A 24,395-nucleotide genomic window follows, 5' to 3' on the forward strand; every position below is an offset into this window, starting at 1 on the left:
CATCCTAAGAACCATCTAGCAACACCCTAGCAACCATCTTCAACAGCCTAGCAATTTCATTGCAACTACCTAGAACATCCTAAGAACCATCTAGCAACACCCTAGCAATTTCGTTGCAGCTACCTAGAACATCCTAAGAACCATCTAGCAACACCCTAGCAATTTCGTTGCAGCTACCTAGAACATCATAAGAACCATCTAGCAACACCCAAGCAATTTCGTTGCAGCTACCTAGAACATCATAAGAACCATCTAGCAACACCACAGCAACCATCTACAACAGCCTAGCAATTTCATTGTAACTACCTAGAACATCCTAAGAACCATCTAGCAACACCCTAGCAACCATCTACAACACCCTAGCAATTTCATTGCAACTACCTAGAACATCCTAAGAACCATCTAGCAACACCCTAGCAACCATCTACAACACCCTAGCAATTTCATTGCAACTACCTAGAACATCCTAAGAACCATCTAGCAACACCACAACAACCATTTACAACAACCTAGCAATTTCATTGCAACTACCTAGAACATCCTAAGAACCATCTAGCAACACCTAGCAACCATCTACAACACCCTAGCAATTTCATTGCAACTACCTAGAACATCCTAAGAACCATCTAGCAACACCACAGCAACCATTTACAACAGCCTAGCAATTTCATTGCAACTACCTAGAACATCCTAAGAACCATCTAGCAACACCCTAGCAACCATCTACAACAGCCTAGCAATTTCATAGCAACTACCTAGAACATCCTAAGAACCATCTAGCAACACCACAGCAACCATTTACAACACCCTAGCAATTTCATTGCAACTACCTAGAACATCCTAAGAACCATCTAGCAACACCCTAGCAACCATTTACAACACCCTAGCAATTTCATAGCAGCTACATAGAACATCCTAAGAACCACCTAGCAACACCACAGCAACCATTTACAACAGCCTAGCAATTTCATTGCAACTACCTAGAACATCCTAAGAACCATCTAGCAACACCCTAGCAACCATCTACAACACCCTAGCAATTTCATTGCAACTACCTAGAACATCATAAGAACCATCTAGCAACACTGTAGCAACCATCTACAACACCCTAGCAATTTCATACAACTACTTAGAACATCATAAGAACCATCTAGCAACACCCTAGCAAACATCTACAACACCCTAGCAATTTCATTGCAACTACCTAGAACATCCTAAGAACCATCTAGCAACACCCTAGCAACCATTTACAACACCCTAGCAATTTCATTAGCAGCTACCATATAGAACATCCTAAGAACCATCTAGCAACACCCTAGCAACCATCTACAACACCCTAGCAATTTCATTGCAACTACCTAGAACATCCTAAGAACCATCTAGCAACACCCTAGCAACCATTTACAACACCCTAGCAATTTCATAGCAGCTACATAGAACATCCTAAGAACCATCTAGCAACACTGTAGCAACCATCTACAACACCCTAGCAATTTCATAGCAGCTACATAGAACATCCTAAGAACCATCTAGCAACACTGTAGCAACCATCTACAACACCCTAGCAATTTCATAGCAGCTACATAGAACATCCTAAGAACCATCTAGTAACACCACAGCAACCATTTACAGCCTAGCAATTTCATTGCAACTACCTAGAACATCCTAAGAACCATCTAGCAACACCCTAGCAACCATCTACAACACCCTAGCAATTTCATTGCAACTACCTAGAACATCCTAAGAACCATCTAGCAACACTGTAGCAACCATCTACAACACCCTAGCAATTTCATACAACTACTTAGAACATCATAAGAACCATCTAGCAACACCCTAGCAAACATCTACAACACCCTAGCAATTTCATTGCAACTACCTAGAACATCCTAAGAACCATCTAGCAACACCCTAGCAACCATTTACAACACCCTAGCAATTTCATAGCAGCTACATAGAACATCCTAAGAACCATCTAGCAACACTGTAGCAACCATCTACAGCACCCTAGCAATTTCATAGCAGCTACATAGAACATCCTAAGAACCATCTAGCAACACCCTAGCAACCATTTACAACACCCTAGCAATTTCATAGCAGCTACATAGAACATCCTAAGAACCATCTAGCAACACCCTAGCAACCATCTACAACACCCTAGCAATTTCATTGCAACTACCTAGAACATCCTAAGAACCATCTAGCAACACCCTAGCAAACATCTACAACAGCCTAGCAATTTCATTGCAACTACCTAGAACATCCTAAGAACCATCTAGCAACACCCTAGCAACCATTTACAACACCCTAGCAATTTCATAGCAGCTACATAGAACATCCTAAGAACCATCTAGCAACACCCTAGCAAACATCTACAACAGCCTAGCAATTTCATTGCAACTACCTAGAACATCCTAAGAACCATCTAGCAACACCCTAGCAAACATCTACAACAGCCTAGCAATTTCATTGCAACTACCTAGAACATCCTAAGAACCATCTAGCAACCATTTACAACACCCTAGCAATTTCATTGCAACTACCTAGAACATCCTAAGAACCATCTAGCAACACCCTAGCAACCATTTACAACACCCTAGCAATTTCATAGCAGCTACATAGAACATCCTAAGAACCATCTAGCAACACCACAGCAACCATTTATAACAGCCTAGCAATTTCATTGCAACTACCTAGAACATCCTAAGAACCATCTAGCAACACCCTAGCAAACATCTACAACAGCCTAGCAATTTCATTGCAACTACCTAGAACATCCTAAGAACCATCTAGCAACCATTTACAACACCCTAGCAATTTCATTGCAACTACCTAGAACATCCTAAGAACCATCTAGCAACACCCTAGCAACCATTTACAACACCCTAGCAATTTCATAGCAGCTACATAGAACATCCTAAGAACCATCTAGCAACACCACAGCAACCATTTACAACAGCCTAGCAATTTCATTGCAACTACCTAGAACATCCTAAGAACCATCTAGCAACACCCTAGCAACCATTTACAACACCCTAGCAATTTCATAGCAGCTACATAGAACATCCTAAGAACCATCTAGCAACACCACAGCAACCATTTACAACAGCCTAGCAATTTCATTGCAACTACATAGAACATCCTAAGAACCATCTAGCAACACCACAGCAACCATTTACAACAGCCTAGCAATTTCATTGCAACTACATAGAACATCCTAAGAACCATCTAGCAACACCCTAGCAACCATCTACAACACCCTAGCAATTTCATTGCAACTACCTAGAACATCCTAAGAACCATCTAGCAACACTGTAGCAACCATCTACAACACCCTAGCAATTTCATACAACTACTTAGAACATCCTAAGAACCATCTAGCAACACCCTAGCAACCATCTTCAACAGCCTAGCAATTTCATTGCAACTACCTAGAACATCCTAAGAACCATCTAGCAACACCCTAGCAACCATTTACAACACCCTAGCAATTTCATAGCAACTACATAGAACATCATAAGACCACCTAGCAACACCCTAGCAACCCTCTAGCAAAAACCAATGCCATTACTGTTCGTATTACTGTGTATCGTGTGCTAAGGAAGCCTCTGAGCTGAACTTCAGAAATGATAATGGGTGTTTGGTTTCCGACATGCACTGTAAGCGGTCGACCCATCACAACAGACTGGGCCATCTGACCAATCAGAGAAAAGGCGGGGTTTAAAGAGGCCGAATCCTTTATGGAACCATTTCAGACATGCTGCAATGTATATTATGAGAAGTGAAAGTGTTTGATCTTGGATGCATGTAAACCTGTCGTAGAAGACTCTAAAACAACATTAGGAGCCTGTAAAATAACATAATTGGGGCACTTTAAAGGTTCCTCACACCGCTAGGTGGTGTTTCGGTGGTTTTCTTCTCTCTCCCGTCACACACACACACTTTCTGACAGTGAATTATGGGATTCTGGGCTTTGGACAGTGGTCTGAACAATTTGTGGCGAAGCTACATCGCCGCCGTGCACCGAGAAATGATGGGCCGCAGTGTTTGTGTTGGTGCGCTATCAAGACACTGACTATAAATAATAATTACCAGAGAGAAAAAGAGAACTATTGCTTGACCAGAAACACGGCCCGTCCAAAAGCCATGTTTTTCCCCTCAAGTCACACATGGGGATTTGGCGTTTTTTGCTCACGTGAGTGCCGCGCGATGGATTCCCCCCTGCGGCGTTCGCCACAATGTTAGCTTTGATGTTATTTGTGCCGTTTGTCCCTCTTTCTCCATCTTTCTCGCTCTGCATGTCGTGCACAAGTTGAGTATTATAAGCAGGAGAACATTTTGTGGCTTTGGCTCAGGCCTTAGCAAAACGTGGACCCACCCGCTAATTGCTAATTACAGATCCGTGCCCAGCGGTGGCTTGACTTCTCTGTCAGGGGCTTCTCCCCTCTCGACATTAAAAATGCCCGTAACCTGATCTGAGCTTTGGGGTTTCGCTGCTGCTCCTGCGTCCGATCAAAGCGCTCAGAGATGGAGGGTGAACGATTCACGGCACGTCTGCAAGAATGAAGCACACTTCACTAGAGCTGTTCACTTTAAAGTCACCATGAAATCAAAATGGACATTTCTTGTTTCGTTTTTTTTTTTATGGAATATTGCAGTACTTATAAATGATTTATCTGTGCACATCACTATATTTTTTTAAATTAATGTGCCTTATAATCCTTAATCAAAATAACTTTCCCTCCTTCTTGCAGCGACATCTCTTCTCTGATGACGAGGGCGGGGCAACCTGTCACTCACATGAGATCCACCAATAGCAAACCACAACCATCCAATCAATTCCCCACTGACAAAATCAAGCCCCGCCCTACATTTGTTCTTGTTTGAGAAGCGTTTCACTCAGATGTACATCACAATAGGGAAGAAAATCAAAACATCAGTTTCATACTGATTTTAATGCTAGCCAAGAGATGCACCAATATTAAAATATCAATTATGTTATGGCCAATAACTGATAAATGGCTGATATTAAAAATCGGTAACATTTTAACTAAATAAAACTTAAATGGGAAACCATTTTTTATTTTTTTAGACATAATATAATAATTAAAAAAAAAAAATTGTAATATCTTGTCTAAACTTAATACAAAAAAAAAATATTTAATTTATTTAGACAAAATATTTTTTTGTACTTTTTTGTATTAAAATTATTAAAATTTTATATTTAGTCTTAAATTAATATTACTGTTTTATTTAAACAATATTATATAATTTTAATCTTAAATTTTGTATTAAAATTAATTTTATATTCTAGAAATACAATAGTAATTTTAGTGCTTTAGACAAAATTATAAAATTTTAATCTTTAAATTTGCATTAAAACATATATTTTGTCTAAATAAATGAAAAAATAACAAAAGTTTAATGTTTGCAGTTGTTTAAAATGTTACATTTTTTTGTATTAAAATTTATAAAATTTTATATTTAGTCTTAAATTAATATTACTGTTTTATTTAAATAATATTATATAATTTTAATCAAATTTTGTATTAAAATTAATTTTATGTTCTAGAAATACAATAGTAATTTTACTGCTTTAGACAAAATTATAAAATTTTAATCTTTAAATTTGTATTAAAACATATATTTTGTCTAAATAAATGAAAAAATTACAAATGTTTAATGTTTGCAGTTGTTTAAAATGTTAAAAATGAATTTAGACATCACAAAATTAGAATGTACAGTATGAAAAATTAATAATTATTTTGAGATTTTCTCAAGATTGTATTTAAATTATTAATGTCTTTAAACATGTATAGATTTATAGACTTTAAGTGAGCAATTCATGATTATAAAAGTACAGTAATGAGCATGTATGATTGAATTCAATACTGGCCAATATAGAATAAAAACAAAAATGCAATGAGATTTAAAAATTTAATCTCGTTGTTGTCAAGGAGAAACGTTTGAGATATTAACCAGGTCTCATTTGTGATCCAAAGTCTGCGCTTGATTACCCAGCGAACTTCCCAAATGCAGTCAAAGTTATCTTGTCAGGACGTTCAGGATTAAAAGCTCCCTCGTCCCTTAAATTCCACATGAGATTTTGGGATACCGAAGTGGGAATGCTCTGCTAAACCAAACATTTTTTTGGGAAAAAGTTTTATATCAATGTCACAACTTCGAAAAAGCATTGAAAAACCATGAGTGGCTAACAGGAAACTCGACCACCAATTCTCCTGTGTTGTGATTTTTGGCCTATCCTCGTCTTCTGTTCTGATTTTTACCCCCCCCAAAACCTGATTGTTTGTGTTATGAGCTTCATATTAAGAATGGCCAGTGTGTTTGTGCAAATAATATTTATGTAGTAAAGGTTTCACCCGCCTGCTGGGTGCTTGGTTCTGTGGTGGGTTCTGCTGGAAGCCGTCCACTTGTTGGAGAGCTTCAACTGGGAAGGAAGATTATTTTACCCAGTCATCACCAGAGATCACGGCCTGTTTGCTCGAGTCATTCACAATGGGCCCTACTGTGTCTGGAGCGCTTTAGCATTTTAGCATGTCGTCATTGAGAGCGGTGCAGACAGGGGGAAACCGAATCCTGCATCATTAACATGTATTCCTCTGGCAGATCCCAGAAGACACTGACATATAACTCAGGACAAAGGTCAGATGGTTGTGTTGTCTTCCTCCAGCAGGCCGAGGGTGGATCGTGCTGACTTTATACGATGTGTGAAGTCCTGCCAGCCCAATGACATCTCCTGCGTCCTCAGCCCTATCCTGTCCACTTCACACACGGCCATCTCGCTTCCCACCTTCAGAGAATTCAACAAACCAGAAGGTACCAGCCATGGAAATTAATTGGATCATTTTTTGTTTAAATAAATTAATCCAAAACAAAGTTTAGCATTTTATTGTTTGTATTATTTAGACAAAATATTGTACAATTTTAATCTAAAATGTTGTATTCAAATGATTAAAATGTAGTCGGTTAAACTGTCAATGTTTATAGCAAACTATCGCCCTCTTGAGAGCTGAAAAGGGTTGTGCTCCATTCAGAACGGGTTCGCGAATACCTTTTATATTCCAGTTAAATTCCTGAATTTAACATTAATTTGAATTGAGGAAGCCAACATGATCAGGATTGCAATTCAAATTTGACTATAAGTAGAATTAAAAGAAAACTAATTTTTGTAATTGCTTCAGTAAGTTTGTAAAGACAAACTTAAAATGTCTGAATATTTTAAAAAGAACTTACGATAGATAGATAGATAGATAGATAGATAGATGACTGATAGATAGATAGATAGATAGATAGATAGATAGATAGATAGATAGATAGATAGATAGATAGATAGATAGATAGATAGATAGATAGATGACTGATAGCACAGTAGAATGAATGATAGAACAAACAATGGACAGACAGAACAGTAGAACGAATGATCAAACAAACAAATGATAGAACAGCAGAAGGAATGATAGATAGATAGATAGATAGATAGATAGATAGATAGATAGATAGATAGATAGATAGATAGATAGATAGATAGATAGATAGATAGATAGATAGATAGATAGATAGATAGATAGATAGATAGATGGATGGATGGATGGATGGATGGATGGATAGATAGATGATAGATGATAGACTGAACAATACAAGAATGACTGATAGAACGAATGATTAAATGATATATAGATGTAGATAGAGCGACTGAACAATATGAGAATGATTGATATATAGATAGATCAGTAGAATGAATGATTGAACGAACAAATGATAGAACAGTAGAACAAATGACAGAATGAACAAACGAGCAATAGATAAATACAACAGTAGAACGAATAATCAAACGAACACTAGGTAGAACAGTAGAACGAATGATAGAATGAACGAACAAACAATAGATAGATAAATACAACAGTAGAACGAATGATCGAACAAACGAACAAACAATAGATAGAACAGTAGAACGAATGACAGAATGAACAAACAAGCAATAGATACAACAGTAGAACGAATGATAGAATGAATGAACAAGCGGTAGAACAATAGGAATGACAGAATGAAAGAACAAGCAATAGATAGATAGATAAATATAACAGTAGAACGAATGATCGAACGAACGAACAAACAAAAACAATAGATAGAACGGTAGAATGACAGAATGAACAAACAAGCAATAGATAGATAAATACAACAGTAGAACGAACGACAGATAGACAGATAGATAGATAGATAGATAGATAGAACAGTAGAACGAATGACAAAATGAACAAACAAGTGATAGATAAATACAACAGTAGAACGAATAATCGAACGAACGATAGAGATAGATAGATAGATAGATAGATAGAACAGTAGAATGAATGACAGAATGAACAAACAAGCAATAGATAGATAAATACAACAGTAGAACGAATAATCGAACAAACGATAGATAGATACAACAGTAGAACGAATGATAGAACGAATGATAGAATGAACAAACAAGCGATAGATAGATAGATAGATAGATAGATAGATAGATAGATAAATACAACAGTAGAACGAATGATAGAATGAACAAACAAGATAGATAGATAGATAGATAGATAGATAGATAGATAGATAAATACAACAGTAGAACGAATGATAGAATGAACAAACAAGTGATAGATAGATAGATAGATAGATAGATAGATAGATAGATAGATAGATAGATAGATAGATAGATAGATAGATAAATACAACAGTAGAACGAATAATCAAACGAACACTAGATAGAACAGTAGGAATGACAGAATGAAAGAACAAGCGATAGATAGATAAATACAACAGTAGAACGAATAATCGATCAATCGATAGATAGATAGATATAGAACAGTAGAACAAATGATAGAATGAACAAACAAGCAATAGATAGATAGATAGATAGATAGATAGAACAGTAGAATGAATGACAGAATGAACAAACAAGCAATAGATAGATAAATACAACAGTAGAACGAATAATCGAACAAACGATAGATAGATACAACAGTAGAACGAATGATAGAATGAACAAACAAGCGATAGATAGATAGATAGATAGATAGATAGATAGATAAATACAACAGTAGAACGAATGATAGAATGAACAAACATAGATAGATAGATAGATAGATAGATAGATAGATAGATAGATAGATAGATAGATAGATACAACAGTAGAACGAATGATAGAATGAACAAACAAGCGATAGATAGATAGATAGATAGATAGATAGATAAATACAACAGTAGAACGAATGATAGAATGAACAAACAAGTGATAGATAGATAGATAGATAGATAGATAGATAGATAGATAGATAGATAGATAGATAGATAGAACAGTAGAACGAATGACAAAATGAACAAACAAGTGATAGATAAATACAACAGTAGAACGAATAATCGAACGAACGATAGAGATAGATAGATAGATAGATAGATAGAACAGTAGAATGAATGACAGAATGAACAAACAAGCAATAGATAGATAAATACAACAGTAGAACGAATAATCGAACAAACGATAGATAGATACAACAGTAGAACGAATGATAGAACGAATGATAGAATGAACAAACAAGCGATAGATAGATAGATAGATAGATAGATAGATAGATAAATACAACAGTAGAACGAATGATAGAATGAACAAACAAGTGATAGATAGATAGATAGATAGATAGATAGATAGATAGATAGATAGATAGATAGATAAATACAACAGTAGAACGAATAATCAAACGAACACTAGATAGAACAGTAGGAATGACAGAATGAAAGAACAAGCGATAGATAGATAAATACAACAGTAGAACGAATAATCGATCAATCGATAGATAGATAGATATAGAACAGTAGAACGAATGACAGAATGAACAAACAAGCAATAGATAGATAAATACAACAGTAGAACGAATAATCGAACAAACGATAGATAGATACAACAGTAGAACGAATGATAGAATGAACAAACAAGCGATAGATAGATAGATAGATAGATAGATAAATACAACAGTAGAACGAATGATAGAATGAACAAACAAGTGATAGATAGATAGATAGATAGATAGATAGATAGATAGATAGATAGATACAACAGTAGAACGAATGATAGAATGAACAAACAAGCGATAGATAGATAGATAGATAGATAGATAGAACAGTAGAATGAATGACAGAATGAACAAACAAGCAATAGATAGATAAATACAACAGTAGAACGAATAATCGAACAAACGATAGATAGATACAACAGTAGAACAAATGATAGAATGAACAAACAAGCAATAGATAGATAGATAGATAGATAGATAGAACAGTAGAATGAATGACAGAATGAACAAACAAGCAATAGATAGATAAATACAACAGTAGAACGAATAATCGAACAAACGATAGATAGATACAACAGTAGAACGAATGATAGAATGAACAAACAAGCGATAGATAGATAGATAGATAGATAGATAGATAAATACAACAGTAGAACGAATGATAGAATGAACAAACAAGTGATAGATAGATAGATAGATAGATAGATAGATAGATAGATAGATAGATAGATACAACAGTAGAACGAATGATAGAATGAACAAACAAGCGATAGATAGATAGATAGATAGATAGATAGATAGATAGATAGATAGATAGATAAATACAACAGTAGAACGAATGATAGAATGAACAAACAAGTGATAGATAGATAGATAGATAGATAGATAGATAGATAGATAGATAGATAGATAGATAGATAGATACAACAGTAGAACGAATGATAGAATGAACAAACAAGTGATAGATAGATAGATAGATAGATAGATAGATAGATAGATAGATAGATAGATAGATAGATAGATAGATAGATAGATAAATACAACAGTAGAACGAATAATCAAACGAACACTAGATAGAACAGTAGGAATGACAGAATGAAAGAACAAGCGATAGATAGATAAATACAACAGTAGAACGAATAATCGATCAATCGATAGATAGATAGATATAGAACAGTAGAACAAATGATAGAATGAACAAACAAGCGATAGATAGATAGATAGATAGATAGAACAGTAGAATGAATGACAGAATGAACAAACAAGCAATAGATAGATAGATAGATAGATAGATAGAACAGTAGAACAAATGATAGAATGAACAAACAAGCAATAGATAGATAGATAGATAGATAGATAGAACAGTAGAATGAATGACAGAATGAACAAACAAGCAATAGATAGATAAATACAACAGTAGAACGAATAATCGAACAAACGATAGATAGATACAACAGTAGAACAAATGATAGAATGAACAAACAAGCAATAGATAGATAGATAGATAGACTGAATACAGATAGAATGATAGACAGATCCATAGATAGAACGATATATACAGAATGATAGATAGACAGAATGAAAGATAAGCAGATAAACAGAACAACAGATAGAATGACAGACAGACAGAATGATAGACATAAGGATAGCCAATTGGTTCAGCCCTGGTGTCTGTCGTCCAAACCTTTGCATGGCTACGAAACTCAATAACGTATCGACAACTGCGATTCTTTTTCCCCAGAACTCGTTTTCCTCCGATCGCCGACACCTTCTCACCTTCCTAACATGGACTCCCTGGACATCGTCTACGACATCCTGGAAGGAAACGTCCAGAACTCCTTCGACATTGTCAAGCGTCTGGATCACGGGATGATCGTGGGTGAGTGTCACTGTGGCATGTGGATAACAATGCCAGCGGACCGCAGACCGAGCCCAGAGGCATCCCTGTCTGGAAATCACATTTGCATCAAGTGGTTTTCTGACCTAATTTCCCATTACGAAAGATTCTCTCTTTTTTTTCTTTGTTCTTTAAACAAACCAAATGCATATGTGTGTCTTTGCGGGAGGAGAGGGGGAAGCATGAATCTACACGGAGAGGCTTATTCAATCTAACTCGTTCCGACAGTGTGATTCCTATCCGATGATAGGCCTACAGAGTCGACGGCATCATTTGCGGCCTTCTCGGCTGCGTTTGAAGACGCTCGTCCATGTGTTGTTCATCCTGAGCCCATGTTTTTCCTTCGCTATAAGCATGTGGCCTTGTTTCCCACTTTTGTGGCATGACCGACTTTAATGTGTTCTCTGTCTACTCGCTGTTTTTCCAGGACACTTTGAAAAGCTCACAAAGAGGTTTCTTGGTGTCCAGACGGTTATTGTTGGTGCGCTTTCACACAAAGGTTATTGGGAAGGGCAACCATTCTAAGTTTATAGAAATGTGGGTGAGACTGATGAGAAACATACTCTTTTGACATCCCTTGAAGCAATATTAAAATGAAATTCATTCATAGATTATATAAGATGGAGTGAAATGTCTAAAACGTTCCACGAAATCAGCGGCTATGAACTTTGAAACTAATTAAAGTCAAGTTATTTTATTGACATTCAACCATGCGTTTTCATGAACAATTTTTTTGTTTGCTTTTCTCCAGGACTTGGTGTCTCTGGTTTGTGCTTTCATAATACAACAGACTTTGCACTTTTCACAATATTTACAACACTTCAGAGACCACTTCAAATCAGATTTCAATTTTCATGTGGTTGATCAATCATTTTTCAAAATCTATTACCCTATTACTTACACTTGCACTCTGGGTTGGGTTAAAACCTAGTGAATGGATTGTTTTAACCCAACTATTGTTTAAAAATGACTATATTGTTGGCTTAAAAAGAACCCAAAATAGGTCGGAAATTAAAAATCAGACACATAATTACTAGAGGCAACAATAATAATCAGTTTAGTAAATGTTTGTTTAATTATTATTCATTAAACTTATTAATAAATGTTAATTTCCAACATATTTTGGGTTCATTTTAAGCAAGCAATACAGTCATTTTTAAACAATAGTTGAGTTAAGTAAAACTACCCAGAAGGTTGGGCAAACATTTAACCCAACCACTAGGTTAAAACAGCCCAATTGCTGGGTTTGTCCATTTTTAACCCAACTTGGCTTTTTTTTAACCCAGCATTTAACTCTGGGTGCAACCCTTTACAATAATGTTCAATTCAGTTAATGCATTAGGTATTAAACTAAACAGTTTTTATTTTAGCATTATTTAATTACTTGGACTAGCAAGTGACCACCTAGCAACCACATAGCCACACCCTAGCAACAGGCACATCATTGCATCCTGATTTTGGCCGACCACTGTAACATAAAAATTCAGTTTTTGTTTGCTTTCATGCAAAAATCTTTATTTAATTTACTTCACAATGGCGCCTGAACATGAAAGATCAGTGTGACTGAGATGAAACGCATTATAATGAAACCCTGAAGAGTGTAATTGTGTGCGCAGACGTCATGGGTAGTTCCCCTCCTAGCCGAGAGAATAGACTTCCTAAATCACCATAACACAAAAGAGCCACAAACAACTGGCAACGATGCCGACGGCAGACACTCGTGGTCGTGTGGAATCCTGACGTCATGACGTCTGTATGTGTGTGTTTGTCTGGCCTGGTACCACATGAAAGCGTTTCCTGCACTTAATGCAAGGAGCCACCTCTTTCTGAACGTGCTGTTCTTACGGTCCTCTCCAGGGCCCTAGTCAGGGGCCTCATATCGTGACCAGAAGCTCCTTGAATTAAACTGGTCCTACGAATGGACGTGGCATGAGTCAGTGTCGGAGAACAGCTGGTGTGGATAAATCAGGGATGTACGGAGCGCAGATCAGCTCAGTCTGTCCTCCGTCCCGTTTCCCTCGGGCTTTGGATTACAATAAAGGAGCTTGATGTGATTTACAAGACATGTCACTGTTAAAACAATATTTGTTGATGCTGTGGTATGTTTGAGCAACACAGAGACGGTTGTATGAATCCATTAACCTCAACTATTAACATATGTCATCACAATCCATGGCCTAAAAGCTTGTAGTTATGATATAAGAAAGCAAGAATGCTTTCTCATAACGTACAAGTTTTAGGGTGAAGTGTGCAATTTCTGCATCACTAAAAAAATTACAACAGTGACTGTTTTCAAACAGGTTTCCACCTCTTTTATTAGTCAAACACGAAGTCCTGCCCAAACAAATTTACATGTATGCATTTAAGAGACATTAAAAATGTTTTTATTCTAAATTTTCAACTAAAATGTAATACAATAATACATTTCATTTGAATTAATACAATAATAATAATAAATATAGCAGCAATTATCGGGGTTCAGGCGCTTTAAGGCCTTTACACACATGCATAGAAAGGTTTTAATTAGCAAAACTATCTCGATCATAGATGAATAAGACCATTTACACCAAATACAGGCAATTTACCATAGGAAATGTATTGTTTTTAAGCTTTTTAACAGTTATCAAGGTTGAGCCAAAAACCTAGGACTAGTTTGCCAAAGTTGGTTTTTGAAATAATCTCCAATATTTATCGAACAATTCGATGGACAGCGGCGGTCCTAGAGGCAAAGTTGCTCAGAATGAGGAGTTCTACCATGTGGTATGAATGTCGTGGGCGTGCGCAAAAAAAATCACGCAATGCACGATCCTTTATGCATGTGGAAAAATGCGAAGACACTCCCCAGTGGCCAATTTCTTTCAAAATTCTCACAGGCCTCTAGGACCGTGAGTCAAACAGGTCCATTGAGTTTCGTTCTAATCGGCCTCTGTTAACCTTGTCTGATAGCTGCTCAAATTTCAGTGCCGATGGCTGACATGTTTTTTGAGATGCATCAATGTCCTCTTAGACAATCATGGCACCTTGGACGAAGACACTGCATGCCAATTTTCAAGTCGATCGGACTAACGGTGAAGAAGTTATAGCCATTTTCTATTTTTTTTCCTGTTGTAGCGCCACCAAGTGGCCAGTCGCCATGTCCTTTGTCACGTGACCACAGAATGAGCTCTTACAAAGGTGTGCCAAGTTTGGTGAAAATATCTCATTCCGTTCACGAGTTATAGCCATTTTAGTAGAAGTGGCTCCACCCACTTCGAACGTTTTGGTGGCCCTTAGGGACCGTGAATCGCAATTTCAACTCTTTTTGATAATTATTGACTTTGTTGTCTTAAAACACATAATAAACGAGCAGCTTCAGAGAGAAAGTTTGATTCAGTAACCACACTAAAGCATAACAATTTTGATTTTATTTCAGTAGCTTATTTTACAAACACTGCTAGTACTACTGCATAATCAAATGGAAAGAGAAAAAGTATTAAAGGTGTCCTAGAATCAAAAATTTAATTTACCTTGGCATAGTCGAATAACAAGAGTTCAGTACATGGAAAAGACATACATTGAGTTTCAAACTCCATTGCTTCCTCCTTCTTATGTAAATCTCATTTGTTTAAAAGACCTCCGAAGAACAGGCGAATCTCAACATAACACCGACTGTTACGTAACAGTCGGAATCATTAATATGTACGCCCCCAATATTTGCATATGCCAGCTCATGTTCAAGGCATTACACAAGGGCAGCCAGTATTAACGTCTGGATCTGTGCACAGCTGAATCATCAGACTAGGTAAGCAAGCACGAACAATAGCGAAAAATGGCAGATGGAGCAATAATAACTGACATGATCCATGATATCATGATATTTTTAGTGATATTTGTAAATTGTCTTTCTAAATGTTTCGTTAGCATGTTGCTAATGTACTGTTAAATGTGGTTAAAGTTACCATCGTTTCTTACTGTATTCACGGAGACAAGACTGTCGTTATTTTCATTTTTAAAACACTTGCAGTCTGTATAATGCAAAACACATCTTTATTCTTTATAAATCTCTCCAACAGTGTGTAATGTTAGTTTTAGCCACGGAGCGCTATCAAACTCATTCAGAATCAAATGTAAACATCCAAATAAATACTATACTCACATGATCTGATGTATGCATGCAGTATGCATGACGAACATCGTGTAAAGATCCATTTGAGGGTTATATTAGCTGTGTGAACTTTGTAAATGCACTGTATTTTAGTCAAGAGCACGGGGGGGCAGGGAGCGCGAGATTTAAAGGGGCCGCGCGCTGAATCGGTGCATAGTTAATGATGCCCCAAAATAGGCAATTAAAAAATTAATTTAAAAAAATCTATGGGGTATTTTGAGCTGAAACTTCACAGACACATTCAGGGGAAACCTTAGACTTGTATTACATCTTGTGAAAACTGGTTCTAGGGCACCTTTAACATAAATTGCATAATCTTTGAGGTACTATAAACAGATAAGTCCAAATAAATGCAGTAAAAGATTCTTTACAGCTTCTTCAGAAGGAAATTCCCAGTCATTGCTGTTTGATTTGGACTGGGAATGCCCAACACTCAGAGCAGTTTCTGTCATCCACACGTTTGTGAATCAGTCACAAGTGTGTGAAAACACTGACGGCCTCAATCGCAACACAATCGTGTCTATGGTGACCAGCTCAAGCATCAGAACAGTAGCAGTGTTTGTTTTTAGCACCGCTCCAGGTAGGTTGACTCAAGGTGGTGCTCATCACTACAAAGTCAACATTTCAAGAACAGAAGAGAGAGTCTTTGAGCAGGACGGTCTGGGAAACACTCAATAGTTCATATTCATGTGTTTAATCTCCACATTTTATTCGTGGCACTCAATTAAGGCTGCAAAATATTGAAATAAAATCGACATTACGTTTGAACGCTTCATTTAAACATGAAGTTCATGATACTGTTTCAGATTCTCAGTACGGTTTGTTTCATTTACTGGTATGAAAAGCTCTTCTAAGGGTTTACCCTCTAGAGAGAGAGAGAGCTTCGAAGGGATGAAGGGTGTAGGGGACCAAAAAAAATAAAAAAGTGTTCTTTGAAATGCACGTGTGCCTCATCTTGTCGAACCAATGAAGGAGGTGCCGTATTCGCACAATTGTGTGCGCTACTTGCCTACGCAGTTATACCGTCCCATCTTGCAAAGTCACTTGATTTTTTTTGTAGCGTATCAAGGAATTCATTCGGTAAATGTGTTTCCATTGTAGTTTATGCGCATGTTTTCTTATTGGATAAAAAAAAATGTATTAGACTCAAATGAACACATACGTTTCATGCACATTTTTAGAATTTATGCACATCTTGGCGTTTCCATACAGCAGTTTTTTTGTGATATTCCCAACCCGATATTATGGCAATTTGTGCGTATTTTACGAGGTGGCTAATTCGTACAATTTCTCAAAAAGCGTCACCAGGAAGGACCACCCCTAACCCTGCCCCTAAACCTACTCATCTCTGGGGTCTTAGAAAAATCATACGAAAATGTATGAGTGAGGTCATACGAATTGGTCACCTCATAAAATACGTACAAATTGCTGTAAGATTGCATTGGATATCCCAAAATGCTCAAAAAATAGGTGGATGGAAACTAGCTAATGACTGTTTTCAAACAGGTTTCCACCACTTTCATTGGTCAAACAGTGCAGTCCTGCCCCAAAACAAATGCATTAACCTCTTTTAGTGCCTTTTGAAGGTGGATTTATCCCATTTGAAACACAGCCAGTGCTTTTACTGAATGTGACCTATGACAAATCAAGTGGAGAGATTTTTATTTTTTTTTTAAACCCAAGTATGAACCCACATTTTTCAAGGCTTTCCCAAATCGTTCAGTCCTAAAAAGGATTTTGCACTTAGTTTTCAGAGTAAAAAGAGTATATACACCGATCAGGCATAACATTATGAGCACTGACAGGTGAAGTGAATAACACTGATCATCTCTTCATCACGGCACCTGTTAGTGGGTGGATATATTAGGCAGCAAATGAACATTTTGACCTCAAGGTTGATGTGTTAAGAGCAGGACAAATGGGCAAGTGTAAGGATTTGAGTGAGTCTGACAAGGACCAAATTGTGATGGCTAGATGACTGGGTCAGAGCATCTCCAAACCTGCAGCTCTTGTGGGGTGTTCCCGTTCTGCAGTGGTCAGTATCTATCAAAAGTGCTCCAAGGAAGGAACAGTGGTGAACTGGTGACAGGGTCATGGGCGGCCAATGTGGTGAGGGAAGGCTGGCCTGTGTGGTCCGATCCAACAGACGAGCTACTGTAGCTCAGATTGCTCAAGAAGTTAATGCTGGTTCTGATAGAAAGGTGTCAGAATACACAGTGCATCAGTTTGTTGCATATGGAGCTGCATAGCTGCAGACCAGTCAGGGTGACCATGCTGACCCCTGTCCACCGCCGAAAGAGCCAATAGTGGACACGTGAGCATCAGAACTGGACCACAGAGCAATGGAAGAAGGTGGCCTGGTCTGATGAATCACGTGGATGTCCGGGTGCGTATGCATCACTTACCTGGGGAACACATGGCACCAGGATGCACTATGGGAAGAAGGCAAGCCGGCGGAGGCAGTGTGATGCTTTGGGCAATGTTCTGCTGGGAAACCTTGGGTCCTGCCATCCATGTGGATGTTACTTTGACACGTACCACCTACCTAAGCATTGTTGCAGACCATGTACACCCTTTCATGGAAATGGTATTCCCTGGTGGCTGTGGCCTCTTTCAGCAGGATAATGCTCCTGATACAAAGCAAAAATGGTTCAGGAATGATTTGAGGAGCACAACAATGAGTTTGAGGTGTTGACTTGGCCTCCAAATTCCCCAGATCTCAATCCAATCGAGCATCTGTGGGATGTGCTGAACAAACAAGTCCAATCCATGGAGGATCCACCTCACAACTTACAGGACTTAAAGGATCTGCTGCTAACATCTTGGTGCAGATACCACAGCACACCTTCAGGGGTCTAGAGGAGTCCATGCCTCGACGGGTCAGGGCTGTTTTGACAGCAAAAGGGGGACCGACACAATATTAGGAAGGTGGTCATAATGTTATGCCTAATCAGTGTATATTTCAGGCCTAAACAAAATCACCTCAATCATTCTAGAATCATTATTTTCATAGAGATATTCAAGTCATATGGTAAAACTTATTTGCATATTTTTTCATATTGCAGTAAAACAAAATATCACAATGTCGTCTTTTTCCAATACTGTGGAACCCTACATTCAATGCACGTGTGTGTGTGTGTGGTCCGAGTGGCCGGGAAAGGAGGTACAGTCTGTTGCATCAACGCTCCTCTCTGAGGATGAATCCCTGGCTTTGGACACGATGACGTCTAGATCTCAGAAATGCAGGCCTGGAATAGCCCGGACTACCACGAGCATGGGGAATGTACCGACATCCGCGGGAGCGGGCGGTGGGAAATCAAACGGCGTGGCATCTTCCCTTGAGCGGCTCTCAGTTTGGCTCCACCTCGGTCCGGATAAAAAAAGGCAAGATAAAAATTCCAGTTGGTGGAAACATCTGGTAGGGATATGCACCTGTGGTCAGCGCCCGCTCCAAGTGATGCAATATTTGAGCGCAGGGAAGTTAACGTTACAAACGGAGGCGACGGCAGAGACATGCTGTCTGTGATCAGGTATGTGACATTGGCTACGGCTACTGTCCTTCACACAGACCAGAGGAATTTTAGTGAAGTGTGTCAGAATTGTAGACGCTGCGGAGGGATGAGGATTTGCTTTGCATTAGCCGCTACTTCATGTATAAAGCTTCACCAACTGTAGCACACTCTCCTGAAATGTCCTGTGTGTGCAGCATCCGATTCATTTTACTGAATCAATTCCTTTAGTCAGTTCATTTTAATGTAACAGTTCAACAAATGATTGATTTACTGAACTGTCTGAATGAACTCATTCACTGAAAAGAAATGGTTTTGTGACTCATTTTGACCTTTTTGGGGTCTGGACAGAAAATACAACTACAGTTTGTTTAACACCCTCTTTTTTCTTTCATTAGAATGGGATGACACTTGGTGTCTTTTGTCGCATTAGCAGTGTGAACACACAAAAAAATCATGGACATGATTCAGATAACTTAAGGGCCTTAATCTGAAATAATGCAAAAAAAAAATTAATGGAAAAAATAGCTCTTAAAAAATTGTATAAATATTGCACAGTATCATAAAATCCTCTCAAAATTCGAAATAATAATAGAAAAACATTATTGAACAAAAATATATTACAATCATTTTCCTGAAAATACACGAAGGTACCAAGTGTGACCCAAAAATGAAGGGGCTCAGAGGGTTAAGAACTGCTACTTAGAGAGTTTCACCTTTGCTATTTTATCCGCTGACGCCAGAGGAAGGGTCTTTTATCTAATCTGAAAGCACAGAATAACAGCAGGATGTTTAACGCGCCACATGCTGAAGCCAAGCAGAGGACAGTCTAACACATCGGCCTCTGGATAACAACGCATCAGAGAATGAATCACAAAATGGCACAGCGTTAGCCACACAATGAGCTGGACCCAAACCCACGAAGACTCTTCAGTTGAGGGATTACCACTGAAAATTAAACCATTTTCTCTCTACTGTGGTGGTCTGCAGCCCCCACAGACACTTTTCACTCACCGACAGAGCTCAGCCAGGGACCCGGTCATCCATCAAGACTGATTCATCACCCGCTTTGACGTATCCAAGGGCGGCGGCCGCAAGGAGGAGAGAAGTTATATAAGAGAACAGGATTTCTAATCATTTAAAGTCAACATGAAACGGCATTCACAACCCATTTTGCTTCCGTAATGTGATGTATTCTGAGAAGAAAAAGACCTGATGGGACTGAATGCCAGTTTGCTAAAACAAATCACTAAATAGCTATTTGGCTATTAATAATAATTATCCAATGGCATGTGTGGACTCTTTGACATCGGTGGAAAAGGAAAGTCCAAGCTTGTTTTACGTTTTTTACTAGTGGCACAAAAATCCTTCACCTTCACCGTTAAATAAAACATAATCCAACAAATCCTTAAATCTAACTAATTACCATATCAAATCCACAAGTAAATAAAGAAGAAAAAAAAGAAAGAAATAGAAAAATAAAAATAGTAATGGCACAAAAATATACACGTTCCACTTTTAAATAAAACAATCCAACCTCCTAAATCTAACTAATAAAAAAACCTAAATAAAACCATAATATATAAATAACATATAAATAAACCATAACATACAAAGTCAGTTTGTCTTTTGATGAAAATGTCTTTTAAAATTAATCCATTTTGTCATAAACCAAACATTAATCATTTATACAGAGCCCCGGACATGATATGCAGGAAAAAAAAATATTAATTTGAGTTTATTAATTCATTCCCTCGATTTACTAAAACGTGCACACAATTTACTATTTCGCTCCCTCGATTTATAAATCATGCGCACGTTTTAGTAAATCAGGGGAACGAATTAGTAAGTCGTGCGCACATTTTAGTAAATCGAGGGAACGAAATAGTAAATCGTGCGCACGTTTTAGTAAATCGAGGGAACGAATTAGTAAGTCGTGCGCACATTTTAGTAAATCGAGGGAACGAATTAGTAAGTCGTGCGCACATTTTAGTAAATCGAGGGAACGAAATAGTAAATCGTGCGCACGTTTTAGTAAATCGAGGGAACGAATTAGTAAGTCGTGCGCACGTTTTAGTAAATAGAGGGAACGAATTAGTAAGTCGTGCGCACGTTTTAGTAAATAGAGGGAACGAATTAGTAAGTCGTGCGCACGTTTTAGTAAATAGAGGGAACGAATTAGTAAGTCGTGCGCACGATTTAGTAAATAGAGGGAACGAATTAGTAAGTCGTGCGCACGTTTTAGTAAATAGAGGGAACGAATTAGTAAGTCATGTGCACGATTTAGTAAATAGAGGGAACGAATTAGTAAATTGTGCGCACGTTTTAGTAAATAGAGGGAACGAATTAGTAAGTCGTGCGCACGTTTTAGTAAATAGAGGGAACGAATTAGTAAATCGTGCGCACGTTTTAGTAAATAGAGGGAACGAATTAGTAAGTCGTGCGCACGTTTTAGTAAATAGAGGGAACGAATTAGTAAGTCATGTGCACGATTTAGTATATCGAGGGAACGAATTAGTAAGTCGTGCGCACCTTTTAGTAAATCGAGGGAACGAATTAGTAAGTCGTGTGCACGTGTGCACGTTCTCTCGATTTACCTTTTAGTAAATCGAGAGAACGAATTAGTAAGTCGTGTGCACGTTTTAGTAAATAGAGGGAACGAATTAGTAAATCGTGCGCACGTTTTAGTAAATAGAGGGAACGAATTAGTAAATCGTGCGCACGTTTTAGTAAATAGAGGGAACGAATTAGTAAATCGTGCGCACGTTTTAGTAAATAGAGGGAACGAATTAGTAAGTCATGTGCACGATTTAGTATATCGAGGGAACGAATTAGTAAGTCGTGCGCACCTTTTAGTAAATCGAGGGAACGAATTAGTAAGTCGTGTGCACGTGTGCACGTTCTCTCGATTTACCTTTTAGTAAATCGAGAGAACGAATTAGTAAGTCGTGTGCACGTGTGCACGTTCTCTCGATTTACCTTTTAGAAAATCGAGAGAACGAATTAGTAAGTCGTGCGCACGTTTTAATAAATCGAGGGAACGAATTAGTAAGTCGTGTGCACGATTTAGTAAATCAAGGGAACGAATTAGTAAGTCATGTGCACGATTTAGTATATCGAGGGAACGAATTAGTAAGTCGTGCGCACCTTTTAGTAAATCGAGAGAACGAATTAGTAAGTCGTGTGCACGTGCGCACGTTCTCTCGATTTACCTTTTAGTAAATCGAGAGAACGAATTAGTAAATCGTGCGCACGTTTTAGTAAATCGAGGGAACGAAATAGTAAGTCGTGCGCACGTTTTAGTAAATAGAGGGAACGAAATAGTAAGTCGTGCGCACGTTTTAGTAAATAGAGGGAACGAATTAGTAAGTCATGTGCACGATTTAGTATATCGAGGGAACGAATTAGTAAGTCGTGCGCACCTTTTAGTAAATCAAGAGAAAGAATTAGTAAGTCGTGCGCACGTTCTCTCGATTTACCTTTTAGTAAATCGAGAGAACGAATTAGTAAGTCGTGTGCACGTGTGCACGTTCTCTCGATTTACCTTTTAGAAAATCGAGAGAACGAATTAGTAAATCGTGCGCACTTTTAAGTAAATCGAGGGAACGAATTAGTAAGTCGTGTGCACGATTTAGTATATCGAGGGAACGAATTAGTAAGTCGTGCGCACGTTTTAGTAAATCGAGGGAACGAAATAGTAAATCGTGTGCACGATTTAGTAAATCAAGGGAACGAATTAGTAAGTCGTGTGCACGTGCTCTCGATTTACCTTTTAGTAAATCGAGAGAACGAATTAGTAAGTCGTGCGCACGTTTTAGTAAATCGAGGGAACGAAATAGTAAATCGTGCGCATGTTTTAGTAAATCGAGGGAACGAATTAGTAAGTCGTGCGCACCTTTTAGTAAATCGAGGGAACGAATTAGTAAGTCGTGTGCACGTTTTAGTAAATCGAGGGAACGAAATAGTAAATCGTGCGCATGTTTTAGTATATCGAGGGAACGAATTAGTAAGTCGTGCGCACCTTTTAGTAAATCGAGGGAACGAATTAGTAAGTCGTGCGCACCTTTTAGTAAATCGAGGGAACGAATTAGTAAGTCGTGCGCACGATTTAGTAGATCGAGGGAACGAAATAGTAAGTCGTGCACACCTTTTAGTAAATCGAGAGAACGAATTAGTAAGTCGTGTGCACGTGTGCACGTTCTCTCGATTTACCTTTTAGAAAATCGAGAGAACGAATTAGTAAATCGTGCGCACGTGTGCACGTTCTCTCGATTTACCTTTTAGAAAATCGAGAGAACGAATTAGTAAGTCGTGCGCACTTTTAAGTAAATCGAGGGAACGAATTAGTAAGTCGTGTGCACGATTTAGTATATCGAGGGAACGAATTAGTAAGTCGTGCGCACGTTTTAGTAAATCGAGGGAACGAAATAGTAAATCGTGTGCACGATTTAGTAAATCAAGGGAACGAATTAGTAAGTCGTGTGCACGTGCTCTCGATTTACCTTTTAGTAAATCGAGAGAACGAATTAGTAAGTCGTGCGCACGTTTTAGTAAATCGAGGGAACTAATTAGTAAATCGTGCGCACGTTTTAGTAAATCGAGGGAACGAAATAGTAAATCGTGCGCATGTTTTAGTAAATCGAGGGAACGAATTAGTAAGTCGTGCGCACCTTTTAGTAAATCGAGGGAACGAATTAGTAAGTCGTGCGCACGTGTGCACGTTCTCTCGATTTACCTTTTAGTAAATCGAGAGAACGAATTAGTAAGTCGTGTGCACGTTTTAGTAAATCGAGGGAACGAAATAGTAAATCGTGCGCATGTTTTAGTATATCGAGGGAACGAATTAGTAAGTCGTGCGCACCTTTTAGTAAATCGAGGGAACGAATTAGTAAGTCGTGCGCACCTTTTAGTAAATCGAGGGAACGAATTAGTAAGTCGTGCGCACGATTTAATTTTTTTTTTTCTTGCATGTCATGTTTGGGGCTCAGTAATTTAAA

At 37.9% G+C, this 24,395-nt stretch overlaps 1 protein-coding gene across 3 annotated transcripts in view; it reads left to right on the forward strand.

Annotated features, from left to right (window-relative positions):
- Positions 1-24,395, forward strand: part of fbln1 (fibulin 1) — a 66,672-nt gene that overhangs the window by 33,818 nt on the left and 8,459 nt on the right. For 2 of the 3 annotated variants that reach the window (XM_048157923.1, XM_048157921.1), the window contains 2 exons: positions 6,692-6,837; positions 11,590-11,727. In XM_048157923.1, the coding sequence (XP_048013880.1) occupies positions 6,692-6,837; positions 11,590-11,727 (284 nt within the window). The remainder of the gene's footprint in view (positions 1-6,691; positions 6,838-11,589; positions 11,728-24,395) is intronic. The other variant, XM_048157922.1, reaches the window with a different exon arrangement.

This window comes from Megalobrama amblycephala, linkage group LG15 (genome assembly GCF_018812025.1).
Source record: "Megalobrama amblycephala isolate DHTTF-2021 linkage group LG15, ASM1881202v1, whole genome shotgun sequence".
NCBI lineage: Eukaryota > Metazoa > Chordata > Actinopteri > Cypriniformes > Xenocyprididae > Megalobrama > Megalobrama amblycephala.